Source organism: Podarcis vaucheri (genome assembly GCF_965113315.1).
Source record: "Podarcis vaucheri genome assembly, chromosome: 7".
NCBI classification, from domain to species: Eukaryota; Metazoa; Chordata; class Lepidosauria; order Squamata; family Lacertidae; genus Podarcis; species Podarcis vaucheri.
Genome location: NC_138765.1, coordinates 40,246,838 through 40,273,455, shown reverse-complemented (window position 1 = coordinate 40,273,455; position 26,618 = coordinate 40,246,838). Strand labels below are relative to the sequence as shown.

At 44.4% G+C, this 26,618-nt stretch overlaps 1 protein-coding gene across 1 annotated transcript in view; it reads right to left on the bottom strand.

Moving 5' to 3' along the window:
* Positions 1-934: 934 nt before the first annotated feature.
* Positions 935-26,618, bottom strand: part of CHST8 (carbohydrate sulfotransferase 8) — a 246,828-nt gene continuing 221,144 nt past the window's right edge. The window contains exons 3-4 of the mRNA XM_082233502.1: positions 6,644-6,681; positions 935-3,416 (exon numbers count right to left, since the gene is read on the bottom strand). Coding sequence (XP_082089628.1) covers positions 2,268-3,416; positions 6,644-6,681 — 1,187 coding nt within the window. The 3' untranslated portion in view covers positions 935-2,267. The remainder of the gene's footprint in view (positions 3,417-6,643; positions 6,682-26,618) is intronic.

Sequence of the window (26,618 nt, the reverse complement as noted above, 5' to 3'; positions counted from 1 at the left end):
AATGCATTATATTAGGGAAATGTCTTGCCAAAAATGCGTTTATTAGGCAAATTTGCATTAAAATGGTTTATCAGAAGATAGGTACACTAAAATGCTGGTGAATTTCTGTCAGGGGACTGTTTGTTTCTTAACTTGCAAACCGCTGCATAGATGTGGCAAACTGAACAGAAGATCGGAAAAATGAGAAACTGAGAGTAACCAGATCCAGCCATCTGTAGTCATCTCATGCTTTTGATTTAACCAGGGTGTTAGGTGGGTGTGCAACCCAGATGTGCTAAGAGGCTTTCGCCAAATCTCTTCCAGCTTTATAAGACAAAAGTGACACCTTGAACTGTGCTCTGAGGCTTGTAAGGGGGCAATAAACTGTTTGCAACCATTAAAAATAAAGGACCCTGATGGGCAGGAAGTGGAATCTAAATTTATTTGCTACTTTAAAGGCAACATTTGATATTCCCTGAGACTACATAGATTAAACTAAAGATTTATGTTAATGCCAAGGATTAAAAGAATTTTAATAGTGTGCATAAAGATGTAAATGTGCTGTGTTTCATTTTCTTGCAGATGAATGTGCCATAAGGGAGCTGTAGATGGAAGAGAATGTATTCATATCCTGCAAATTGTAACATCTGGCTTAATTTTGCACTCATGTGTTCATTAAATATTAGTTGCCTTCCATTCGTGCATCCTTGAAATCACACTTTAATATGGAAAGATTTCCCTTCACCCTCTGTATTCCCAGAAGGCAACTGAAAACAGCTCCATAAAGCAATTTTTTACTAACCATATTTTTGTAAAATCCTATTTCTCTGTCTTCTCAAAAAAGAGTATCACAAAACCACCCATATTTCTCATTCTGTATCTGTGTGATGCAAACAAACACCTACACTCTGGTTGGAACCTCCCCACCCCCAACCCCATGTGCGAAAGCCCTGCCATTGGATGTAGAAATATACCAAAGGGGGAAATAATAGATAAAATTATAATGGGATGGAGACAATTAAGGGGTGTATATATAACCAATTGCAAGCAGGGGTGGAATTATTTGAAAATGTCTGTATCAAGCTTATCCACAGATATTTTTTCTAATTTTTGTCTTGCTCCTTCATCTCAATGAAAAGCGAACAAATTGTTTTACTGGTTCCATTAAAGATATGAACATTGATCACTGGTTAAAAAACTGACCCTGGATAGCTCATTTGGTTAGGCTGTGATGCGGATAATACCAAGGTTGCAGGTTTGCTCCCCATATGGGACAGCTGCCTATTCCTGCATTTCTGGGGGTTGGACTAGATGATCCTCAGGGTCCCTTCCAACTCTACACTTCTATGATTCTATATGCATTATTACCGTATACATATAATATGATATGTATATACACATTTCCTATAGCAACCAGCACATAAACATACTACTATATAAATACACTTATGTATGGATACTTATCAAATTATGCTGCAGATAATATAGCACCACGTGGAATGTGACTCTTCCATATGTATATAATTTTCTGTATAATTTTGCATATAATTAGCCAGAGTTTTTATATATATATATAAAAATGCACTTCACAACCCAACAATGCACTAGTGGCTTGGATATAGGTGAGTGCTTGATGCAAGAGGTGGTTTGGGGGAGAAATCTTGATTGGATCAGAACCTCTAAATTCTGTGTGTAAACCCATTTAAATCTGATTTGTCTTTCTTCCCTAATTGTTAGCTATGTCCTATCTCACTTTCTTTTTGTATGCTGAGAGTATTCCATAGCTCTGCCTTGCATGTGCCATCAAGCTTTGCAGACTGGAGAATAACTGGAAGGTGACAATTTTTCTTTATATTTATTAATTCCAAAATCATTTTTTAAAAACCCAACAACATGGATAGGAGTATTACTGCAAGGTTGATGATTCTTGAAAAACATAAGGGCACGTTGTGCTTCCAGAGTGTAGCAACGATTATCCTGAATGTGGGAGTAAATTTAGGGTGGTTCTACATTAGAAACCTGTCTTGGTGTTATAACAGGTTAACGTCCCTGACTTCTGCCACAAAGAATCCTGGGAATTGTAGTCTGGGGTCCCTGCTGTCAACAGTCCCTATTTCCCACCCTCTCTGAACACATTTCCCAGGTTCCCCTGTGTGACCAGTGTAGGTACCTGTGGTGTAGATATGTCCTTAGCTTATTTGCCAATGGGTACAGTTTATTTGGAACTTATTTTACACAGACTTGCATATGGGGAACCACAACAGTAGCTCCCAGTGCCTCTGCCACTGTCAATACAGATCTTCAAAAGGCTTTGAGTAGTTAAACATCAGATAATCCATGTAATAGAAATCGTAGCTACGTTGCCTTTGAGAAGGGGAGAGCTGTTTGAAATATTGCTGTGTAATTTGGGTGGTTGTTCTCTCTTCATCAGAATGCCTGTCTTTAAACCTAGGAAAAGTCAAATTTTGTGGCGCATTTATTAAATGCAAAAAGAAGTTAGCATCTTCCTCCATGGTTTCAAATTTACCAATAAAATCATAGTCTATCAAGCACGGGCTGCAGAGCCTGTTGACATGGTCCCAGTGAATATCCATGCCCACAGGCCGGTGGACATCAAGAAGATATTGAATGAACTCTTTAAAAGTTACCCCAGAACCTGTCCTCAGTGCCTCCTTCGTGGCATTGACGCGGTACCTTGAAATGATGGGTCTGCCAAAAACCGGGTGGTAGTAATTGTTGGGATGCTCAAACTTGTCTCGAAACGCCGAGACCAATTTTTCAAAAGGTTCACGGACAAAGAGCATCTTCGTGTAAGTGTTCAGCCTGTGGTTAATCCCTTTGCGATCAAACCCATCCAACCTTTTCAGATAATTCCCATAATGCACCGTGTTGTGTTGTATGACCTTGGTCGAGGAGGCCAGTCCATTAAGGACCATGAGTACCCTTTTCCAGTTGGAGCAACCAGCCTTGGGGACTTCGCAGTATAAAATTCGGTACTTATCTTCAACGAAGATCCTGGAAACGTGATAAGGGGTGATGATCCTTTTGTTGTTGCTCTTGTATTTCGAGCAAGTCTCTCTCATGATCTGCTTTCGCTCTCTTTGGGTCTTGTAGAGGCTTTTCCACTTGACGTCGTTCCTGTCCTCCGATTTCAAAATGGGCAGGTTGTGGAAGGAGCTGTTCACGGCTATCAGGATGGGGCTCTTTTTGATCACAAACCTCCTCCTCCGTTTATGAGTCCGGGCAGAATTAGCTCCTGCACTTTTTTGGGAATGGTCTTTAATCACCACCAGGATGTTCTGCTTTCTGCTTGCACCTTCTTCCAGGGCAGCTCCCTTGGGCACGGGGAGTAGCGAAGCCTTCTGGTTCGCGATTGGGAATTTGTCAGCAGCATACAGAGGCATTTTCCCGTCCTGATTGTTGCTGGATGTGCAGTCCTAATGGAAGAAAAGGCCCAAGAAATTACTAAATGAGAGAGCATTCATCACCACGGACAGCTTGCAGTGTTTAATGGCTCATGCTATTTGTACCGTTTTAGCTCAGCTTAACTATGGAAGGAAATGCATTGTCTTGCACGCAGCTTTGGTGCTGCAGTAATTATTTTTCACCTTTCTGCTTTTGAATGTATTCTTCTTAACTTGAGCATCACTTCTAGGGGCAAACCAGAAAGACTCAGCTAGGAAACAGTTTTGGGTTTTGTTTTTTTTTAATTGTTTCTTACTATGTTAGATTCTCCTCCTAGTTTTATACTATAAACTGCCCTGTGATCCTCAGATGAAGGGCAGTATAGAAATTCAATAAATAAGTAAGTTTATGTGTGACCGCAAAAGGTTTTCCTCTAGAGGGTACCACTTGCTCACAGTTGTATCCCAAGGTATGCTTTGACACTGATTCAGTGCTGAAGTGGAAATACCGTACTTTTCCGTGTATATGATGCCCCCATGTATAAGGGGACTAAATTTAAAGAAAATGAGGGGAGATGGCCCAAAGTTGTTGAGCTTTTTGGGGGGGAATTGCACACACGCCATCACCCCAGCAGGGCCATTGCTGGGGGTTGGCAAAGTGGGCAACTGCTCCCCCCACAGCACTGCGGGCGGGAAGCTCCCTAGAGCATGGGCCTCCCACAGCTTCCTCCCTATAGCACTATCCATGTATAGGACGACCCCAGTTTTTTGACATGATTTTTGAGTAAAAAATCCTTGTCTAATACACGGAAAAATACGGTAAATACTAGCAGTGTAGAACCACTTTGTATTGGGGCTGAATGATGAGATGAATGGGGTAATTTCATTCCTATCTATGTCAAACAGCAATGTCAATGAAGCACGCTGAGTCAGATGAGCACCCCCCTCCCAAGCCTCCCACTCTGTTTTTCTATACTTTCTTCTGTTTTGTACACTAGATTTCTATGTTTTTCTGTGTCTCTGTGTTTCTCTACTCTCGGTCCATGGGCTTTGTGAGAAGTGAGGCTGTCTAAAAGCTGCTGGTGGACCATCAAGGAGTGCTTGGTAATTTTTAAATTTTTGCTTTGTTCAAGCTGAGTAGCAGCAGATTTTTTAAATACTGTACAAAAAATCAACTGAAAAGCTTCCTTTAACTTGTAGATAAAAAAAACAACACCCACTGCTCTGCTTGCAAAAAACCCCAATCTAATTCCTTCAGAGCACTTCAGCCCCCACAGGCAGCATTCAGGACAGCCTTACCTTGAAGATGCAGTCTGGAGGATATCCGCTCCCAAACACAAGTACTGGGAAAGCCTAGCTGGATGATATGGTGCTGCTCCTATTTATTTCTAATTATAAGGTGAATTTGGGGTTTCCTGCTTGGATGAAGCACCTTCAGTAAGACTAGAGAAACCTCACCATGATTTGGTGGCTCTTACCCAGGCATAGGCAAAGTCAACCCTCCAGATGTTTTGGGACTACAACTCCCATCATCCCTAGCTAACAGGACCAGTGGTCAGGGATGATGGGAGTTGTAGTCCCAAAACATCTGGAGGGCTGAGTTTGCCTATGCCTGCTTTTACCAGATGTGCCTGCTGCCATTCATTCTGTTCAATAAGGAGGGCTGCACTCAACTCAGTGGAAAGTGACTTTGTGCATGGAGAATATACCTCTTGTGTAACAAAATGGGAAGCCTTTGCATATGCGGAGCTCTAGACCATGACTCAGATATTCAACTCACCCACACATAGAGTTGCCCAGACACCTTCACTGTGGGAAAGCTGTACCACTAGGCTGAACTATTGCCTTCTGAAATCCTAGACATGCCTACTAAGACCAGTCGAGTTCTGTTGGGCTTACTCTCCTCAGCAATTTTGAAAGGAAAATTGAATAGCATTGCATATGAGAACTGCGCTTGTTCGTGTGCACAGTGAAGAGTTAGAAACTACTGCATGTGTTAAACCACTGTGCAGTTTTTACAGAGACAAGAAATTCAGATTTATTTGTCTCTTGATCATTCACGGAATCATATAATCGTTGAGTTGGAAGGGATCCCAAAGGACATCTAGTGCAACCCCCTGCAATGGAGGAACCACAATTAAATAATCCAAGACAAATGGTTTACAATTTTGACAGTAGGTTGAGCAGGGGAGTGTAAATGGATGGAATACCTCTGCCCTCCTGCCCACCTTGCCAACAAGACCCAGCAGGGCTCTGAAAACAGGCTCAGCTCCCCTTGGTGGTTCTCCTTCCCCTTCAGGGTTGCAATTGCAGTGTGGTTTTCTTGTATTTTTGAAAGATTCTTTCCCCTTCAGTTGTATAGACTCAGTTGTTTTATGGAACTTGAAGGTCTGTGGGTATTTAATAAATGTGGACAACACAGCAGTAATGGGGTTATGTGTGTGTACAGCAGCTGTCAAGTCGATGGCAGTCATAGTCAAAACATCTGGAGGTTGGCAAGGGTTGGGGCATAGGATTGCAGGTTTACATGTGCAGTCTGGCCCCTCTCCTGTGCCTCATTTCATTTGATTTTTCTTGAATCGCTCACTCTGCCAGGGCTCCCATGCATTTCCAGTTTATTGCTCTAGAAAGATGTGAGCCATCTGTGCAGACGGGCTTTTAACCAAATTGACACCTACTGACACCATAAGCTGGTCATTATGCAGAGTTCAGGATCATTCAGGTTTGCAATATATCATGACTCTGCTTATAAACCCACCGCTAGCATGTCATGATCAGCAGATATCTGCGACTGAATTTCTCCCTGTGCTGGTAAAATCTGCGCAACGCTCCCATAAATGTCAAAGGGGTTTTTACAGGACAGCTCATGCCGTTGCAAATAACTAAGAGCCACTAGATGGAGCAATTTCACCAAGGTTTTTCATGCTGGCAATTCTAAAGGACTTAAAAGTGGGTTTTTATTAGTTCAGTTTGATACATAATGTGGATATGCAAAATGTTCCTAGGCAAAGTGCATTAGATTTATCCATCCTAACAAGCTACCAACAAAGCTGCATTGCACTGGCCTAACAAATCGAGAGAATTTAATAAGAACATCTGTATTCTGGGGAATTGTGACGCCTCCTGCCTTCTTCAATCTCTCTTCCTCCAATCATTCTGTCGTCTCTAAGGCCATCGCGCACATCTCCCAACACCCTGTAATTCAGATATGATTCAGATTATGCAGCTTCCCTAAAAACCTTTCAAAAGAGGCAACTTACTTTTTTGGGTTGCTGTGATCCCATGTTATATCTCAGACCTAAAGAAAGAAAGAAAAGTATTATTACAAGCAGGAACTTGCAACAAAATGTTTTCTCGTGCCTAATCAGAGTGTGTGTGATCAGGATTCCAGATTGCCATTCCCTTACAGCAGGCGTATCCCTCTCTTCCTCCTGCAGCCCCACTTTTGATTTTATTTTTCAGCTGCCAGTCAACATTCTGTGGCTTCTGAGCATGCTCAGTCCTGTATTAGGCTACCCCCTTTTAAAAAATATATTTTATAAAATATATATTTTTGCACTTCCACAAACAGTGTGGGTTCCCTGAACACACTGGCACCTTCCTCTTGTTTCTCAGTCGCCTCATTTTGCCTTCGATGAGAGTTCGCAGTTAGAGGGCATGATACACTATGGAAGTGCCCACCCCATAACAGGCCTATAGGGTGGGTAACTGACAGGTGAAAAAGAAACCGGAGGTCCCAGCAATAACAAACACATCTAATTACAAAGAGACCCCAAGAAATGTACAACTTCTTTTTGCTGTGTCAGTGGGGTGTATCAATTCCTCCCCCTTCAAAATAAATTAAATTTTGAATTGTTGTTATTATTACTTTACAAATTTCCTATTTATTTATATATATATGTGTGTATGTGTGTGTGCGTGCGCACACACACACACACACACACACACACACACACACACATACCCCGCCCATCTGGCTGGGCTTCCCCAGCCACTCTGGGCGGCTTCCAACAAAAGATTAAAAATATATTAAAAAATGAGTCATTAAAAACTTCCCTAAATAGGCTGTGTGGACACCGTAACATAGCACTGAATCAAAACTCATTCACAATTACGTCTATTAACTATTCTTGAATCTATATTTACAGATTGCTCCCTCATATATAAGATCAAGGCAGTGTGCAAGAAAATACGCAAGGGCAATGAAATAATAAAATATCATAAAAACAATACAAATTAATCAAACGACAACTGGTTTATCCTGAAAAGCACAAAAGAGGTTTCTAAGACACATCTAAAAATGAGCTTCAAGCATGTCTGCTGAATCTCTGCTGGAAGAGTATTCCACAGCATGGGATCAGTGACCAGTTGTTTAGTGGCCATTTCAGCCCTGCAGAGTCCCTTCAGGACAGTCACTGCCACGCCCCCTCATAGCCACAGCCCCTTTTAAGAGTATGCAATAATAATGATAATTAGGGATGCACTGAAACAATCAGTGCAGATCTCCATGTGCTGCCTTTCAGCTAGATCTACCATTTTCTGTGGAGGTACGTGGGGAAAGGTGCTCCAATATTTTCCTTCGGAGTGACTTGTGTTTTCCTTGAAGTTGCACTGTAAGTAATACAACTTGTGTGCGCTATTTTTGAAATGGAAGCCTCTTTTTGTTTCCAGTGTTCCTAAATGCTTCGCTTTGGTGCATACAGAACAATTCCTCAGCGCCTTCTTCAGAGTGACCCTAGGAGCCAATCCTCAGTGGCCAACTCATCTCCCTTCACTCTGATTGGTTCCAATCAGTACAAAGGATGAAAGACTTCTCAGTGGATTCTGCAGGTCCAGGCCCCTCCCCGCCCTCTGTTGCATCCATATTGCTGCCAGCCAGTGGTGGAGCTTCATGCTCCGGCACCAGGGGGCGGAGAGCAGGTGGGGCAGGGCTGGTGCGCGTCCCAGGGGCAGGGCACGCTGCCCGCAGGAGTGTGGCCTGCATCCTGGGGGCATGGTGCGCCTCCTGTAGTGGCGTGGTGCGTGTCCTGGGGCTGTGGCATGCGTCCTGGGGGCGTGGCACGACGCCTGCAGGGGCGTGGTGCCCAGTGCAGGCGGGGGTGTAGCCACGATGACACCCCACCGGAATCACACTGCTGGGGGTGGCGTGTTCCCCCTGCACTCCTCTTCTTCCACCAGTGCTGCCAGCCCCCCCACTACTCTTAGCCCTGGGAGGAAAGCTTTTATTAGCACCAAAGGGAACCTTTTTTGGTGGTGGTGGTGGGGGGGCGACTAAAGGCACTGGGGGACCTCTTTCCTGCCCTGCATGGCATGCTGCACCAACTCCCGAGGTTTCCAAATGCAAGAAAGCCCCTTGTTTTGCAAGCACATTTCTCACCCAGCCTCTTGTCATTTTGCAGCTCTTTGCAAACAGCATTTCCATCCTACCTGCACCTAATTATCCCAGAGTCTGGATCATCATCCAGGCCCATTCAAAGACACAAACTGGCCTGTATATAAATGGGATAATATTGTGCCAACAAATGTCTATCACGCAGTGGCAGCATCACACAAGGCAACGCTCCTCTACTTCTTCGGCTTCGCTGGCTGCTAGTCTATTAAAATGCGGGCACGGAGCGTGCTAACAAAGCCAAGATCCCTTATTTGTTGCTTGGAAGTGAATGCAGGAAGAGATAGAGAGAGATGGAGAGAATGTGTGACTTAAATTGCTTGAGGATTATGCAATCTGGCTGGCTTCTTTATGCATCTCTCTGGTAAGGATACGGCCACTTGTCACTGTCAGCGCTGCCTGAGCAAGCTTCAGTTTAATTAATGGGGCTTTGCAATCTCTAGACTTTTGACAAGGAGAATCGCGGGTCAACGCGCTGTTGCACAACAGCATGATAGCCTATTGATGGAAGAGCTAGGCTGCAGCTCAGTTCTATCAGACGTTTTTTAATTGGAGGCACTTTTCTTTGGTCTTGCTGCTGTGGGTGTGAAACCCGACCAGCGGCAGATCACACCTGTTACCCCTCCAAAGCCACATGAATCTGGATGACCCTAGGGTGTGGCTACAAATTGGGAGCTGCACCCAGTGTTGCATTCCATGAGATAGATACCCTCAGATGGTACCATGCTTCTTTCTGATCTGATTTCCACTTCTTGCACCCCTCCACAACCACAGAGTCTGGAATTAAGCATCGCGACACATATGCGGCTCCCACGCAAAGCAGCCGGTCTGCCTTGTGCGCTGGGTGTCAGGTGATGCCGCCATGCTGAGAGCCCCCTGGGAGGGAGGGACAAATCTGTCAATCTTCGTTTCTCTTGGTTTCTAATTTTTCGACTCTTTAAGTTCAGTCTGCCACGTTTCTGCATGAGTTTTTTTTTTTTTGGGGGGGGGGAGTCCTCACAAAAACCCAGCAGCATTTTAGTGTGCAGAAGTTTCTGGGAGTCAGAAACTCTGGCTATCTACTGAAAATTACCCACAGATATACTACTACTACTACTACTACTACTACTACTACTACTAATTTATTATTTATACCCCATCCATCTGGCTGGGTTTCCCCAGCCACTCTAGGTGGCTCCTAACAGAATATTAAAAACATGATAAAACATCAGACATTAAAAACTTCCCTAAACAGGGCTGCCTTCAGATCACTGGTGGAGGAAGAGGAGTGCGGGGGGAGCACACTGCCCCTGGCAGCGTGATCCCGGTAGGGTGCCATCGCGGCTGCACACTGCCCATGCTGGTGCCACGCCCCTGCAGGCGCCATGCCCCGCTACCAGGATGCACGCCATGCCCCTGCAGGCGGTGTGCCCCACCCCAGGACATGTGCCCTGTCCCTGGAACACATGCCAGCCCTGCCCCCACCTGCTCTCCGCCACTGCTTCTGATGTCTTCTAAAAGTCAGGTAGTTGTTTATTTACTTGACATCTGCTGGGAGGGTGTTTCACAGGGCAAGCGCCACTACCAAGAAGGCCCTCTGCCTGGTTCCCTGTAACCTGGCTTCTTGCAGTGAGGGAAACGCCAGAAGGCCCTCAGAGCTGGACCTCAGTGTCCAGGTAGAACGATGGGGGTGGAGACGCTCCTTCAGGTATACTCAGCCAAGGCTGTTTAGCGCTTTAAAGGCCAGCACCAACACTTTGAATTGTGCTTGGAAACGTACTGGGAGCCAGTGTAGTAGATGGTGCTCTACTTTTTGGCCACTCAGGTTTCTTGACAGCTTTTTTCAATAACAGCCTTGTTTGCCTGAAGACAGCCACTCATTCTGGAGTGGATGGCATTCTGAGGCATTTGTTTTGAGGATGGGTGTCTCCATCCTTTACCATGGATGCTTTCAATGTGTTTATTCATTTGTTCCATTTCTAAAGTGACATCCATAAGTCAGGTTCCTGGGGTACCTTATAATATTACCATTTCAGCAATAATGATGCATATTAATAAAACAACCATTTAAACACTGAATTTAAACAACCACCTTGTCAGAGCAAATGGGTAAGTTCCTTTGCAGCAGGTCTTTCCAGTTTTCATCAAAGATCTGGGCCAAAAAGTACATATTTCGGGCGGTGATGGAACCCCCCAGCAATGAAGCCATCACCCATACTTCCAAGGGGAAGGAATTCCATTAATGGCATGCTGCTTCAGGAAGGCTAAACCCATTGGTGGGACAATGAGATGGGCTTCCATTAGATGTCTCAGGAGATGCTTCCATCCCCAAGTCCCACAGTGGAGTCAGATTTATTTTCATCTTATTTTTATCTACCACAATCTCAAAGCATATTTCTTCCTCCAAAGAATCCCATTAATTTGTCCCTTACAGAGTACAATTCCCTGAACCATTAGCAAACTACAGTTCCCATCATTATTTAGGGTGGGGGGGGGAGTGATGTGCTCTAAATGTGCTTTAAATGTAGGCTGTGTATGCGGCTACCCTCACAAAAGAAAGGCTTAAAAGAATTAAAGTAAAACAAGGTGACATCAATAGAAGTTAACTTAAACTCAAATAGATTGCATTTCCCCCCTAGTTCTGAATTTCTCTAGCATATCACAGCATGCCCCTTCGAAAAAAGAAAGGCTGGCTTCTTTTAACAAACAGTCCCGCAGCGGGAAGGAAACTGTACTTGGTTGCTTAAAGGGAAAAAGAAAGCATTGCGGTTTTGTTTTTTGTTTTTTTTTTTTAAATAACAATACCCTGAAGCTTTAAAACGTTGGAGGCCAGCATGATGCCACTGCCCCATTCCAGGTCTGAGGAATGTTTGAAGACTGTGGAAAGGTGGGAATGGTTTGGATAAGGTTGTAGTTATCATGTGAGGTAAGGCATGGAGCAGGGGTGTGGCATATCAGGCTTCCCGTGCCACTGGTTGGAGGAGGAAGCGAGAACACCTAACAGAGGCAGATTTTGGGCAGTGAGACCAGTTCTGCTGCACTGGGAGCCAACACCAGAGGGTGCTGCAGAGCTCTGCAACAAGAACTCAGAGAATTGAGTAAAATGGAAGGTGAGGGGTGGTGGTGGTGGGACCGAATTTTGACCACACACAGGTTACTTCAAAGACCAAAGTTTGCCACTGTTCCTAGAATCCCCCTGTGCCAGTGATGATCCTGACCAGCTGCATCTGAATGCCAGCTTTCATCAGAGGAAAGGGGAAAAAGTGCTTTCTGCATCTCCTCCACCCTTCAGTGTCATTTCAAGTGGCCAGTGACATTTCCATGGAGAGGCTGTTTCACAATGTGTCTTTAAAATAATGATAAAAATGCCTCGGGAGAAACTGATGGAAGCCAGCTTCCACTGAACACCAGAACACCAGAACACCAGAAGAGCCTTCTGGATCAGGCTAATGGTCCATCTAGACCAGATGCCATAAAGTGAAGCCTGCAAACAGAACTGGAGGACAAGGACACTTTCCCCTCCTGTGGCTTCCAGAAAGTGGTTCAGCTGCATTACTGCTTCCAGCCATGGCCCATCAATTTCAAGGGGTCTACTCTGAGTAAGTATTCTTTTTCCAGGGGCACAGACCCTGAAGCAGCCACCAACTTCCTACGGCTTGGTGGGTGTCGCAGAACAGGTCTATAGTTATGGTCCTTTGCATGTCGCAATGGAACCCTTTTATTTTAAGATTCTGTGATGGGATTTTCCCACCGCCCCCTAAGACATTTATGGTGACTGAGCCTGTGCTCACATTACATTAACACTGCAAGATGATCACAGATGAGGAGGCCTCTTATTTCCCTGTGCAGAAGCAGCAGCAGTGTTGAGGAAGGCCTGAAACACGTTTGCTGGCCCCAAAGAACTTCTTGTCCAGCAGATGTAATCTGCGGCTGTTTTCCTTTCAGAGCAAGTTATTAATGTTTGCTGTTTACTCAAGGCTTTTACAGCTTCCTTTTTTTGGTAATTCTCACAGAGGCTTTCCTTTTTATTGCATTCTTCCTGTGAGAAACGCTGGGGAGGATCTTTTTTCGTTCTTTAATAGAGTTTACTTAACATTTGAATTGGAATCTAGGAGCATTTTCTAGTGATGAAAAGTGGAGAGGGCAGGAATAATAATATTTAGGCTACAGTCCAAAGCATCCTTCTTGGGACCAAGCTCAATTGAGTGGATGGGACTAACCTCACAGGAAATATTTTGTTAAGTTCCAACAGCGAGCACAGTGCAATAAGTCAAACCTTTTCAAACCCAAGATCTTCTTTCTTTTTTCTGAAACAGGGTACTCATTTCTTCTTCTTTACTTATTCAGAAGTAATACTGAACCAAAATTACCATATTTTTCCATCTATAAGATGTCCCCATGTATAAGATGCCCCCTGTTTTGGGGGACTCAGATTTAAGAAAATGGGGAGGGGAGATGTATCCGTGTATAAGACGCCCCCTAATTTTTGACATTATTTTTTAGGGGGAAAAACCTACGGCTTATACACGGAAAAATACGGTAAGTGCTTTGTGAATTAGCCTTCAGTTTATTCACCTCCAGCTCCCATTTCATGATTTGATGTGCTTCCAATTTATTGACAAACCACCATCTGCTATTGCAGCCAAACTGTGCAAGCTATGATTTCTACAAACCATAGTTTACCCACAAAGCAGGATTAGGTGTTGTCTGCAGGCTTGGTTTGCAGACAGATTATGGCTTCTGTAAAGCTTAGTATTGTGGGTTGGTTGTAATAAGAAAATATAGTTTACTGCTAAACCAGAAGTGATGGAGGAAATGGGAGCATTTGCGGGGATGATGGAGCCAAAGAGCTGATGGGAGGGTACCAGTCCTTCTGGTCAGATCCACTGACAGGTGGTATGCTACAAAGGGCTTTCAACTGCACCAGCAAAGGGCATCAAATATGACTTAAGTGTTAGGCTCAGTGGCAAGCAGTGGCACATATGACCACAGGGGCAATGGAGAAGAAAGATCCTGCCAGCCCAGCCTCCTGGATGGAGGTCCTTCCCAAAGAAGGACTCTTTCATCCAGGGATAGCTAAACTAGGGTCATCCAACTTTTGCTTAACTACAATTCACATCAGCCCAATCAACCTGTTTAAAACTGGTTACTGACTTCTCAAGGGTATCCCAGAGTGCTCTCACTGAGAAGATATACTTCTGTTGTAGACTGACCAACAATGTCTCTTTGGATAATCTTAAGATCATCTTGGTGTGTGCTGAGGGAAGCAGTGGTCCCAAGTTGCTTAGGGCCTTAGATTTCAACAGCAAAGCTCTGAAGCAGGCTCCATATCTGACAGGCAACCAGTGCAGTTCTTTCAACAGTAAAGCAATGTGTGAGAAACTGGGCAGCCCCTGGGCTTCTAGCAGTTGCATATGAACTAGCTGCAGCTTCTAAACCAGATGCAAGAAGTAGTCCCTCATATAGTGCATTGCAACCATCTAAATGTAAGGTTACGAATGCATGGTCCACTGTGGTAAGACTAACTGGTTGCAGCTGGTGAACAAACTAGAGCTGGCAATGGGTGCTCCACTGATGTTGTTCTTAGCATTTCTTGGGGGGGGGAATCAGTTAAATTTCCCTTGCACTTAATTACACCCAATCATGCCATTAGGCATTCGACTCTGATTAGTAATCAGCATTATAATACTATTAACATAATTTATTTAATATTGTGTTTAAATGTTGTAACCCACCCTGGGACCCTAGGGTGAAGGGCGAGTAATTAATAATAATAGCAACATCAATCCTATTCATGGTGTGATCCTTGATTGGCTGGGCTCACCAATGTGATTAACAGGGGAAAGAAAAGTTTCAGTCCCATCAAAATGGCTATTTTCTGCCTGAAAACAGAGCGTATTTCATACATGACACAAGTTAAAGATGGACTACTCAAAACATACATGGGCAAGTTTAATTAAAAGACTTTGACAAGCTTCCTGGCAGATACCACAGCTTGTTTGTTTTTCTTGCTTACATTTTTAGGCATCCTAATGAGAGAGTGACATTTCCTAGACTTAATTGATATTTACTAAGAATTCTGCAATGAGAGCTGAAAAGCCAGTCTGAGGCTCTTCTGTCCCCCAGTCCCACCATGGCCCTATCTCTGGGAATATCACTAATTAGCATCATTAGCGTTCAAGCTCTGTCAGCACTTCCCGTACTTGGGGTTTGTACTTAACACATTTCAGTTATTCTCCACTGTCACATTTGATATTTGCAGAAAGACAGCCTTCTGAGAAAGCATGACTCTAACAAGGCACCAGCCTTCCTTCGGGTTATTACTATTTTTATTACCCAACCGTCGGCCTTAACTGGAACCTGTGCAGAGCCTAGACTGGCTTGTGGAGGCACAGCTTGGAAGGGTGGGGAAGCAAATCCTCCCCTTTGGTCCTCCTTGGTACAGGCAGGCATAATGGGCAGAGTCATGAGCCTGGCTTCTTGCCAGGAAAGGAGCTGCACAGAGAAGCGAGTGTAAAAGCTACGTCTGCCACCACCTTTTGGTTCTGGGCACCCAATACCCCCTACTTTCTGTGGTCCAGCAGATACTCCTCAGACCAGTTCTCCAAGAAGGATCGGAGCCACCATAACACTATGCTTCCCAGTCCCAAACCAGACAAAAGGATACAAGAAAAAGATCCAAAGGGTTGATGCTGTCAAAGTTGTTGAGAGCCCCAGGAGAACCAACAGGGTCAGACTCCCCACCTGCATGCATTCCCCAGCATAAGTCACCCACCAAACAGACCAAGGCTGTTTCTGTTTCAGACCTGGGTCTGCAGCAAGACTGGAAAGATTTAGTTACGGTATGTCTTTATATTACTTACTAGGGGAGCTCTGCCCCACTGCTTACTGGCCCATTGGCAGTATCCCGTCCTCATGGAGAGTGCTGAAAACCTCTCATGGGCCCCAGATGCTTGTGGTCTATACTAGGAGTCAGCTTGAAGGCAATGTTCCAGCAGAGTTTGGAGATATAGGGAGCAATGGTGGCATAAAGTCCTCCCTTTGCCCACTGGTGTACGAATGGAGGGGAGGAAGGAGAGCACCGCCCCAGGCACCATTTGGGGAAAGGATGGCATCACGGCCCCCCCCCCGGGATGTGCACCGCATGCCGCGCCCTCCCAGGACGTACGCTGCACACAGTGCAATCCCGGACATGTACCACGCCCCTGCAGGCGATGTGCCACGCCCTTGCGCCGCTTGCCACGTTCCCAGATGACGTGGCACTCCCCTGGGACTCGTGCCAGCCACACCCCCGCCTGTTCTTCGCTCCGGGGGCTGCAGCATGTTGCTCCGCCACTGCCTTTGCCCTCCAGCAAGACTTCCTGGCTGCTGCAGGCTTTCCTTTTATCTGCTGGTTCCTAGTAGTAGCAGACAAGGAAGGGTCAATACTCCACCCGCTCTACAAGCCACTCTCTCCTGAAGCTGCTCTGCACCAGTACTTTGGCTTATAGAAATGTGAGGTGCTATCTTACACCAGGTCAGACAAATTTTTTTTTGCACATCTAGTGCAGCATCGCCTACTCTGACTGGCAGCACCTGCTCTCCGGTGCCTAAGCCTTTTGCAGGTGTTTGCTTGCATAGCTGAGTTGGCTGGTATTCTGCCATGGAGAAAGCGAGATGAGCCGGGTGGTGCGAGCCTCCCCTGAACGCCAAAGCTAGCTGGAATGCAAACTAGTCAGATGTCATTATTTTCCCAAACATCTGCTGGGGCCAAGAGGCACATCACCAGGCAGGCCTCCATCACCAAGGTGGCAGCTCCGAGGCCTCTTCAGGGAGGCATCCTCATCCTCCTGGCTGCCTTCCCCCTGCACTGGTGCCTCTGCTCTGCAAATGTCAGTCCCAAGTTCTGGACTGACAAGTACCAAGCAGGTACTTGCCTCCAAGGCCCACTGCCATCCAGTTCACCTGCTGCAAGCAATCCATTTCAGGGGGATGCAACTGCCCATCAAAGTAGAGCCTAGACAGATGCAGGGATAAAGAAGGAGGCTGGGCCAGAGCTGTGAGATGAAGAGAGGCAGAATTCAGCCCTAGCGTCCTCAGCCAAGTGTGAAACATGCATCCTTTTTTGCCATTGCAGAGGAGAATACTGGGGGGAATTCAAAGCTATCAGCCTTTGGTGTGTGATAGATTTTCCCCATTAAGACTCCTTCGGCTATGTAATCACAAGAATATTTTACATGCCTGTGCCCATCTGTTTGTGAATAAGTCCAGCTGAAAGCACCTGCCCCTTGCTTAAGCACCCGTGGGACTGTCACTCGCTAGGAAGAGAGAAATGGACCAGCTTTCCCCAACTTGGTGCCCTCCAGCGGTTTTGGACTATGACTCCTCATCAGACCAGCCAGCACAGCATTTTCTCTAGAGCAACTGTATTTATACACCATGGTTTAGACCAGGGGTCAGCAAACTTTTTCAGCAGGGGGCCGGTCCACTGTCCCTCAGACCTTGTGGGGGGCCAGACTATATTTTTTTGGGGAAAAAAATGAACAAATTCCTATGCCCCACAAATAATCCAGAGATGCATTTTAAATAAAAGGACACATTCTACTCATGTAAAAACACGCTGATTCCCGGACTGTCTGCGGGGCAGATTTAGAAGGCGATTGGGCCGGATACAGCCCCCGGGCCTTAGTTTGCCTACCCATAGTTTAGACAGTCACTCTCGGATTCTCCTTCTTTGAGGAAGGAGCTGTGAATTTGGAAGTCCTGGCCAGTTCAAAGGTTCCCTCTCTGACATGAAAACACTATGAATTCTCTACCTCTCACATAGGCAATATGGGAAAATGATAGGACCCATTTTAGAGAGAAAGAAAAGTGTGTCCCTCTCTCCACTACTTGTCACCAAGTGATTATTGATGGAAAAAATCTTGCCCATTCCTGCTCTGAGATACTCTATAAATGGCAAGCACACACACTTCCCCCAGTTACAACTTCGCATCTGATTAAATAGGTTGTTGCAGATGAAAGCCTATGCCCATTTCACAGCCAAAAGCCTGTAAAATTTAGTCTCCAGGTGCCTGTGAAGGCTCCCCGCCCCTTCACATTATAGAAAAGTAACATGGCTTTCACATTTTATTATGTTGGTCACTGTATGGTAATTATGGTAATGGCTGTTTGTACTGCTCCTACCTGCAGAAGCTCTGTTCTTGCATGCTACTCCCAAACTCCATTCGCATTGCTACACTATATTACCAGTCAGACATTCTTCCTAGGCAGAGATATTTCTTTAAAAGACGAAGCACTCCATTAGTCAAGTGTGTATTTTACACAAGGCAATTCAATATTGCTGCTTTTTAAAAATACCTCCTCATGGTATGCAATGGAATATTGATTAAACCTTAAGGCTGATTGTGGCAACGTGGTGCTCATGAGGCAACCACTTTTCAGTACCTACCTAATAATGTATGGTTGCAAACCTGGAGCCCAGCACCGAGGAAGAGAGACCTTGGTGTATCACAGCTCTGCTGCCCAGGTGTCTGTGGCAGGACATGGCGAGCATTTTTTGTTTTGTTTTAAAATACAAGTTTCCAAACCTCATTATAACCTTGTTTGAAATACGGATTTGCTCAGCTTGTAATGCCCTGGTGTGGTATGAATCAAGCAGTATTTTCTTTCAGAACACTCGTCTACTGCCTGGAATTTAAAACAATATCCTGCGCATACGTACAGAGTGTTTTTTAAATGCAACTCTACTTTTTGAGCAAGTCCTGGACACCGACTGCTGCTCAGTCAGAGCTCAGACTCTCTGAAGGCTTACAAAATCTTCCGGAGGGAGGAGTTGTGTCCGAGCTATTTCTGAGAGACAATTAGTGCCTGGGATTTATTTAAAAATAGATGGTACAGGGCAGCCAGGATGACTTAGAATGCAGGGTGGGGCTCTCTCCCCTTCAAGTATTCTCCAGCGATCTACCTCCCTTTCAAGGGTTCTCCAGGGATGCCTCACTCCACCTAATGGTAAGGCCAGCCATGGCTGGAGAGTGAGGTTTGGTGGCCTGGAGGGCAAATTGGGTATTCTTCTAAGGCTCAGATTTTAATCCAAGTCGGAGAAGAATATGGGACTTGTAAAGCTCTCATTCTCCTTTTAGGTACGCATCACAAGCCCCCTAAGCTTGCAGCTCAGAGAAGTCAATCAACACCTATCTGCATCAGCTTTTCAACAATATCACTTTGCATCTCTGACAAGCTTTGCAGGAGGGAATCCCTCATGCAGAATGCTTGGCATCAGCAAGGCAGTGCTGGCTGTAGTTGATGGGAGCTGATGGTTGGCAGAGACTGTGCTAAGGTTTCTGGGTTTAATATAGTCAAATAGAGATTTGCTGAGTCTGTTCTCTCTTTGCCAAGAACAAGATGCCTGTTTCTTGTGTACATAAGGAGCTGTGTCTGGTCTAAGATGCGTTTTCAGTAGCCACCCAATCCCTGGTGACTGTATTCTCTTCCAACTGTTTTCAATTTTCAGTTGTTGTAACCCAACTTGAGACCTGCTGGTAATAAATTTAATAATATGAATATGAATAATAATAATAGGAAGAAAACTGGATATCCTCCTTCTATCAACCCTCAGCTTTTCCTTGATTAGGGTTACTTGCAATGTTGAGTACAAGCCAATAATCTCTTGCAGGGTGTGCTCACCATTTTCATTGGTTTGCGACGGTTGACTTAGCAGCCAGCTCAGAATTGATTGCATGCAGGGACAGTGTGAACGTTTCGGTTTTAAGAAAAAAGTAGAACTCTATCTTTGGCCCAAGTTGCAGAGTAAAATGGGTTGCTACCCTACTTTATGCTTTCTGATATACAGTAAAGGATACACACAGCTTAATTTTGATGTTGTTAGAGGGATCAGAGTTCAACAGCGAGTCGAATTGTGATAGACTAACTTTCATGTTCTGTTCCCAACACATTTAATCTATAATGTTCCTTTACTTACAGTGCATCAATTAGGTTTATTGATAAATATTTTCTCTTGCATTTGCCAGTCAATACAGTCCACATCTTTGCGATGTACTCCCCCCCCCCATCGTTCTTTTTCTCTTTGACCCAACACAAGTTGTGGTCTTGTTACCTTGTGGTCAATATCACATTGAAAACAAATGTACCATGTTGCCTTGGCTTCAGCTGCTCTGGAATGCCTAACATACAGTGACAAGGAGAACACAAGAACATAAGATGACCCTGCCGGATCTGGCCACTGGCCCATATAGTCCGGCATCTAGTCTGGCCAACCAGATGCCTACAAGAAGGCTTAAGACAGCATTGCTGCCTCTGACCTTGGAGGCTGAGCATAGTTATCATGGCTAGTAGCCACTGATAGCTACCATTCCTTCATGAATTTGTCCAGTTTTATTTTCATGCCACCCAAGTTGGTGGAGACATGGGTTGGCTGCTCTGGAAGCAAACAAACCCTATCAAAGCGAGAAAGGCAGGGCCTCAGGTAGCAGGACCCACAGGATCCACAAAGATGTCGATCTTTCTTCCCCTCTTGTTCCTGATGTAGATCTTCACGCACCCCTTCTTCCCTGTTGGGGAGGGGGGCACCATTTTGTGGTTCACCTCAGATGCAAAAATGTCTGCAGAAAGCGGTGAGTGAGGACTGTACAGTATTGGATCTGAGCATGATGCCTGAGCAAGCAATGACAACAGGAATAGGTGGTGCAGGACTAGTCCCACCCCATAGAAGAAAGCATCTAAGTCCGAGCTGAACACACTTACAAGCTTCCCCATGACCAGGAACCAGCTTTGCTAACTGATTCTAAGCATGTTCAGCTGAATGCTTTTAATGGGGCACTTCAGAGCATCCTCTGCAAGGGAGGAAGGAGGGAGCTGAGCAGATCGTGCTGGTGCATGTGGGAATAAATGCGATGTTTCGGCACCTATTGAAGAAGGTTGCTTAAGCAGGATTTTCCTGAAGTGTGACCCAGCCACTTACTGACTATCAATTGTACAACCGTTGGTGTGAAAGATAAAAGACAGGACAGATAAAAGAAAGTCATTCTTCACTTAGTGCATAATTAAACTAGGGAACTCGCTCCCACAGGAGGCAGTGATGGACACCAGTGTGGATGGCTTTAAAGAGGATTGGGTAGAGTCATGGAATATAAGGAGATCAACAGGTACTAGCATTGATGACTATGCTCTGCCTCTATAGTAAGGCAGCAGTGCTTCTGAATACCAGTTGCTGGAAGTCCCAGGAGGGGAGAGGGCTCTTGTTCCTGGGTCTGCTTGCAGGTTTCCCATGGAGGCATTTGGTTGGCCACTGTCAGAACAGGATGCTGGACTCAATGGGCCCCCTTTGGGCTGACCCAGCAGGCTCTCCTAATGTTCTTACGTTAGAAGTAGTTTAATTGTTTTTAGCATTTGTAGAGATGGGTGTTGCTATTTTAGAACTTGCAATTTTGATATTTCCCCCTCATTTGTTTTAAACAACTAATCTTTATTATCTTTATGATTAGAACCTTTTTGTATACTGCTTCCATGGCTTCAGGATATAAAGCAGTCTGTAAAATAAATAAATGAGTGTTGGGGGCAGGATTTGACTCGGGGTGGAGAAGGTGTGGGGAATGTCTGGCCCTCCGGATGTTGTTGTTATTATTATAGTAGTACCTTGGTTCTCGAAGTCCATTCGACTCCTGAAATGGTTCAAAAACCAAGGTGCAGCTTCCGATTGGCTGCGGGAGCTTCCTGCACTCAAGCAGAAGTTGCGTTGGATGTTCAGCTTCCGAAAAATGTTCACAAACCAGAACACTTACTTCCAGGTTTGCAGTGTTTGGGAGCCGATTTGTTTGACAACTAAGCCGTTCGAGAACCAAGATACCACTGTATATTTATTCATATCCCTCTTTTACCCTAGACAGGGACTCAAGGAAGCTTATAGGTAAAGACAAAGAAAACAAACATAATTAAAGTGCAATTAAATGCTAATGGTCTGTCTATCTATATCTGTTAGGATATTTCCGTTCCACCTTAAAAGGGAGCAGGATGTTTGTGTCACAGCCTGCGTATTTCCTGTTTTCAGCAGGATGTTTCTGTTGTGTCTTTGCTTTTGTTTTCTCTCTGTGTCGGAGACACTGAAGCAGGCAGTCATGTCTTTCTTTGTTCTGATCAACGCTGAATAAAGCTTGTAAATAATGCTCTCCTGAGTGCAACTTTTGGCTGTGCATTATCTGCTGACAGAGTGTGCATAAGCTCTAGAATGTGGCAAGATATTTTCTAGAAACTCATGTCGCTAAATGCTGTTACTGCGTGCATACGGGAGATCGATGGATTGTCCGGCAGACGGCTTGGGGCCATGATGGACTTTATCTCCCTGGCAGTATCCCAACATATCTATCTATCTATCTATCTATCTATCTATCTATCATCTCTATCTATCATCTATCATCTATCATCATCTATGATAATCACAATGAAAACATGCTGCAGGGGCTGATGGGAGTTGTAGTTCAGCAACATCTCTGGAGGGCCAAAGCTTCCCCACTCCTGGAGTAATCTGTTATACCTAGGTAGAGCAGTTTCTGTAAAGCACTTTGAGTTTTTTTTTTAATGTAATCAAGCAGTATATAAAGCTTGTGAAATACATACATAAATAAAATTTCAGGAAATGCAAGGGAGATGTACACTGCTCACACGAAATATAAAATGGCATTAAAATGGGTGTACAAAAAAGTGAATAAGTGTATTGCTCTGAATGTAAGAGTTGTGAAACTCAGGACTCAGCTATACAGCTGCAAATAAAATGTTTTAAGTGTGTTATAAGTGCAATATACAATGCGACACTAGATGGTAAGCCTTATGGAAAATTCAATGTATTTTAAAAAACACTTTAAAAAAAGCATTTTCAGAATGTTTTTTATATGTGTGTACATTTCACCTCACAGTCCTTCAGAAGAATATCTTGAAACCCCTTGTGTAAATCATTTATATAAATAATGTAAATAATTTAATTGCTGTCTTGTTTTAACGGGATTGTTTCACTACATATTTTAATTATGGATGTTTATATTTTAGCATTCTAAGGGGATTGCTGTAATGTGTATTTTAATTACGGATGTTTGCATATCAATGTTTGTTTCTTTGGTTTTATACCAAAGCCTAGGTTCTCTCTCTCTCTCTCTCTCTCTCTCTCTCTCTCTCTCTCTTACACCCAAATTCATAAAAATAACATCAAAGCAGTTTACCATGATGTGCTTCTACCTGGAATGCTATTATTTATGCATAGAGAACCTCCTGTTCTACGAGGAACATTGGAACTTTCTCTCTGCCACCTAAAGTTTTTACAGTGGTACCTCTGGTTACAAACTTAATTCGTTCTGGAGGTCCTTTCTTAACCTGAAACCATTCTTAACCTGAGGCGTGCTTTCACCTTCTGCTGCCACCGCGCCACCAGAGCATGGCTTCCGCTCGCATCCTGAGGCAAAGTTCTCTACCAGGAAACCTACTTCTGGGTTGGCAGAGCTTGTTACCCGAAGCGTTTGTAAGAAGGACGGTAACCCAAGATTCCACTGTATTATGAGATGAGTTACTTGTCTACACTGAATGAATCTGAACCTGTCTAGACTAGGCCTAATAAAGTTTTTATATGACTGTGTTGCTACATACAGGGCTATACTGGCTGAAGTCGATCTTTCTAAGAACATAAGAAGATCCTGTTAGATCAGGCAAACATTCTGTCCTCACAGTAGCCAACCACAGGCCTGTGAGAAACCCAAAAGCAGGACTCAAGTGCAACAGCATTCTCACCTCCTCTGGTTTCCAGCAGCTGGTTGTCAGAGACATACTGCCTTCCACAGTGCACAATGGCATAGCTTTCATCATAGCTAGTAGCCACTGACAGCCTCCATGAATTTGTCCAGTCCTTTTTAAAAGCCATCCAAGTTGGTGGCCATCATTGCCTCTGGTGGGATCCAGTTCCATGACTATGCACTGCTTGAAGACAGACTTTCTTTTATCTGTCCTGAATTTTGGGGGAGTTGGGGCACATGTGCAGTAATGTTCATTGCCAGTGGTATTTACCGTATTTTTTGCACCATAATACTCACTTTTTTCCTCCTAGAAAGTAAGGGGAAATGTCTGTGCGTGTTATGGAGCGAATGCCTACGGGTGGCAGGGGGGATCTGCTGCAGTTGTGAGCAGAGGATCCATGGTTCCCCTTCCTTCCCTCCTCCGTGGCTCACTTTGAAACAGCAAAGTGGGAGAAGAGCCGCTGAGTGGGGAGGAGAGAGGGACAGAGAGCTGTGCGGCTTCACTCCGTAAAAGTAGCGGTTGATTCAAAACACCGCGCCACTCACCCCACGTCGCTTTGGATCCCCCAAAAAGGGTTTCCCTGCGAGTAGGGGAGGCGCTCCTGGTGTCAGCCGAATCCCACGTTCCCAGGCTTCCTCCGCCTGGGATTTTTAAAGGGTCTCCACCTTCGCCGCGGCGGCAAGACCCGATTTTCACGGAGCGGGTTCCTCTTGGTCAGAGGAACTCCATCATTGCCGATGGCGCTAACCCGGAAGTCTGAGTTATAGCAAATTCAAATATAGAAATTTAGTAGCAAAAGATGTCAAATTTTCCTCATTTCCCCTACATTAAGAAGACGGTAATAACCACCTAGTTGACAGCAATGTGTTGGGCAAATGCCACATGGGTGAGCCTTGTAATGACTGTCAGGAACTTCAGACATGATTGCCAAGCTCTGCAAACTAAAAACTGGAAATCACCGAGGCAAAGCCTTGCTTATATGTGTCAGTATTCCTAGAAAGCTCCTGGAGAATGCCTTAAATATGAGGCCCCCACATACATCAAGATGTACAAGATTTGCATACAAGGAAGAAATAATTTGTCCCCTCCCACCAATTTAAATTTAAATAGTTTGATCACAGGAAATGAGAAAGTGATTGTACAAAGCATGAATTTTCTTTGCAATTCTCCTAAGAGAACAATTCCTGTTCCTTCTTAACTGAAATCAAATGAGCATCTTTGTTTTCCAAAACCAGCTTAGCTGTTAGCTTGGACTGATAGTTTATGACTTCTTCAGCTATATCTATGAAACAGCCACATTTCTTCTTTCCCCAACTGTGGTCTTGGGGAAAAGACTCCAAATCTTCTCTCTGCTTGGTAGAATACTTGGTTTTGGTGCCAGTTTTTAGAACTTTTCTTGTTTAATGTTGCAGAGCAGCTTTCAAATCCAGCATAAAGTAAGTTTTCATAGACATAGAACTAGAATCAAAATGGAAAGAATTCTGCTTTCTGGGTAACATGAGGATGAGTGTTCCAAATGGAATATATTCCCCTCCCCATAAAATTCAGTTATGAGGTATTTGTCATCTTTGCAGATTGATAAACTGTTTCACAGGGAAAGTTACTGAAGTGATGTACAATAAGATAAGAGAAGAAAAAAGATAAAATAGAAAAGATTTCAAATTTAGCAAACTAAAAGCAAGAAGAAGAAGAAGAAGAAGAGGAGGAGGAGGAGGAGTAGTAGTTTGGATTTGATATCCCACTTTATCACTTCCCTAAGGAGTCTCAAAGCGGCTAACAATCTCCTTTCCCTTCCTCCCCCACAACAAACACTCTGTGAGGTGAGTGGGGCTGAGAGACCTCAGAGAAGTGTGACTGGCCCAAGGTCACCCAGCAGCTGCATGTGGAGGAGCGGGGATGCGAACCCGGTTCACCAGATTACGAGTCCACTGCTCTTAACCACTACACCACACTGGCTCAATAAAACTATTGTTTGCAGCAAAACAAAAATAATAATCTTGTAGCATCATAAAGACTAGCAAATTTGTTATGGCATGTTTGCAAAGACCACAGGCAGCTTCACCAAATGAAGGAAGTGTCAACTGGAAAGTGTGGCGTGGAGAAACTCTGAATGAGACGTTGCTTTAGCAATGAAGCAGCTCAGACTGGGAACTGATATAGATGCTGGAGGTCCATCCCTTGCCACCTGCTTCTATTTCTTACTCGTTACTCAGGCAATTCACAACTTAATGCACATTTAACTTGTGCACACTCAGCTTTATGAATTTGGCAAATTAAAAAATAAAATAAAAGTGGGCAAACAGGGGATGGGCATCAAGGAAAAACCCACACATTTGGCAATCTCACCCGCCACTGAACCCAATGTGTTTTGACCATACATGATTTCGGCCTTATGCACTATCCCGAAACCGTAACCCCCGTGTAAATTGAGAGTTGCCTGTAATTTATTTCTATGCTGCCCTTTGCCCACAAAAGGCTCATGAGATAGTTTGAAGTCTGGACAGGGCTGAACCCTGACAGTACTGCTTTTATGAGTTTGGCCAGCTTGAACACTTATATATCTAGCTTGATGTCTCTTATTGACTGAATGGGTAATTCACCTGGAGAGTGAGTCTGAGCACAATGCTCTTGAAAGCCTCCAGAGACACAGAAATTCCTATGAATTTCCACTTGAAAAACGAGGAACTGTCATAAACCAAAATCAAGAGATTTGGCTATTCCTAGTTTCTGGGCTGTCTTCAAAAGCAGCTCCATGTCCAATGCATTGCTGTCATGCATCATTCCAGGCTCTGCATGTTCCTTAGTTGTCACAAATCTATTTGACCTGGTTATCATGGCTATTCCCAAATATAAAGAAATGCCTGCTTTGTTGATTGATTGATGGTTCAGTTGAGAGGTTACAGGAGGGGGTAAATCCCACTGAGGCAGATCCTCAAAAGTGCCACAACTTAGTATAAGAAGAATTTTTCCCTAGAGTTATGCAAAGAGTTCCTAGTTCTGTCTAAGGGGACGATGTTTGGTCCATGATCTCAACAGAGATGTCTCCTCTCTTGTGGTAGGACAAAGAAGGGAGGAGCTAGAAATGAGGTCAGCAG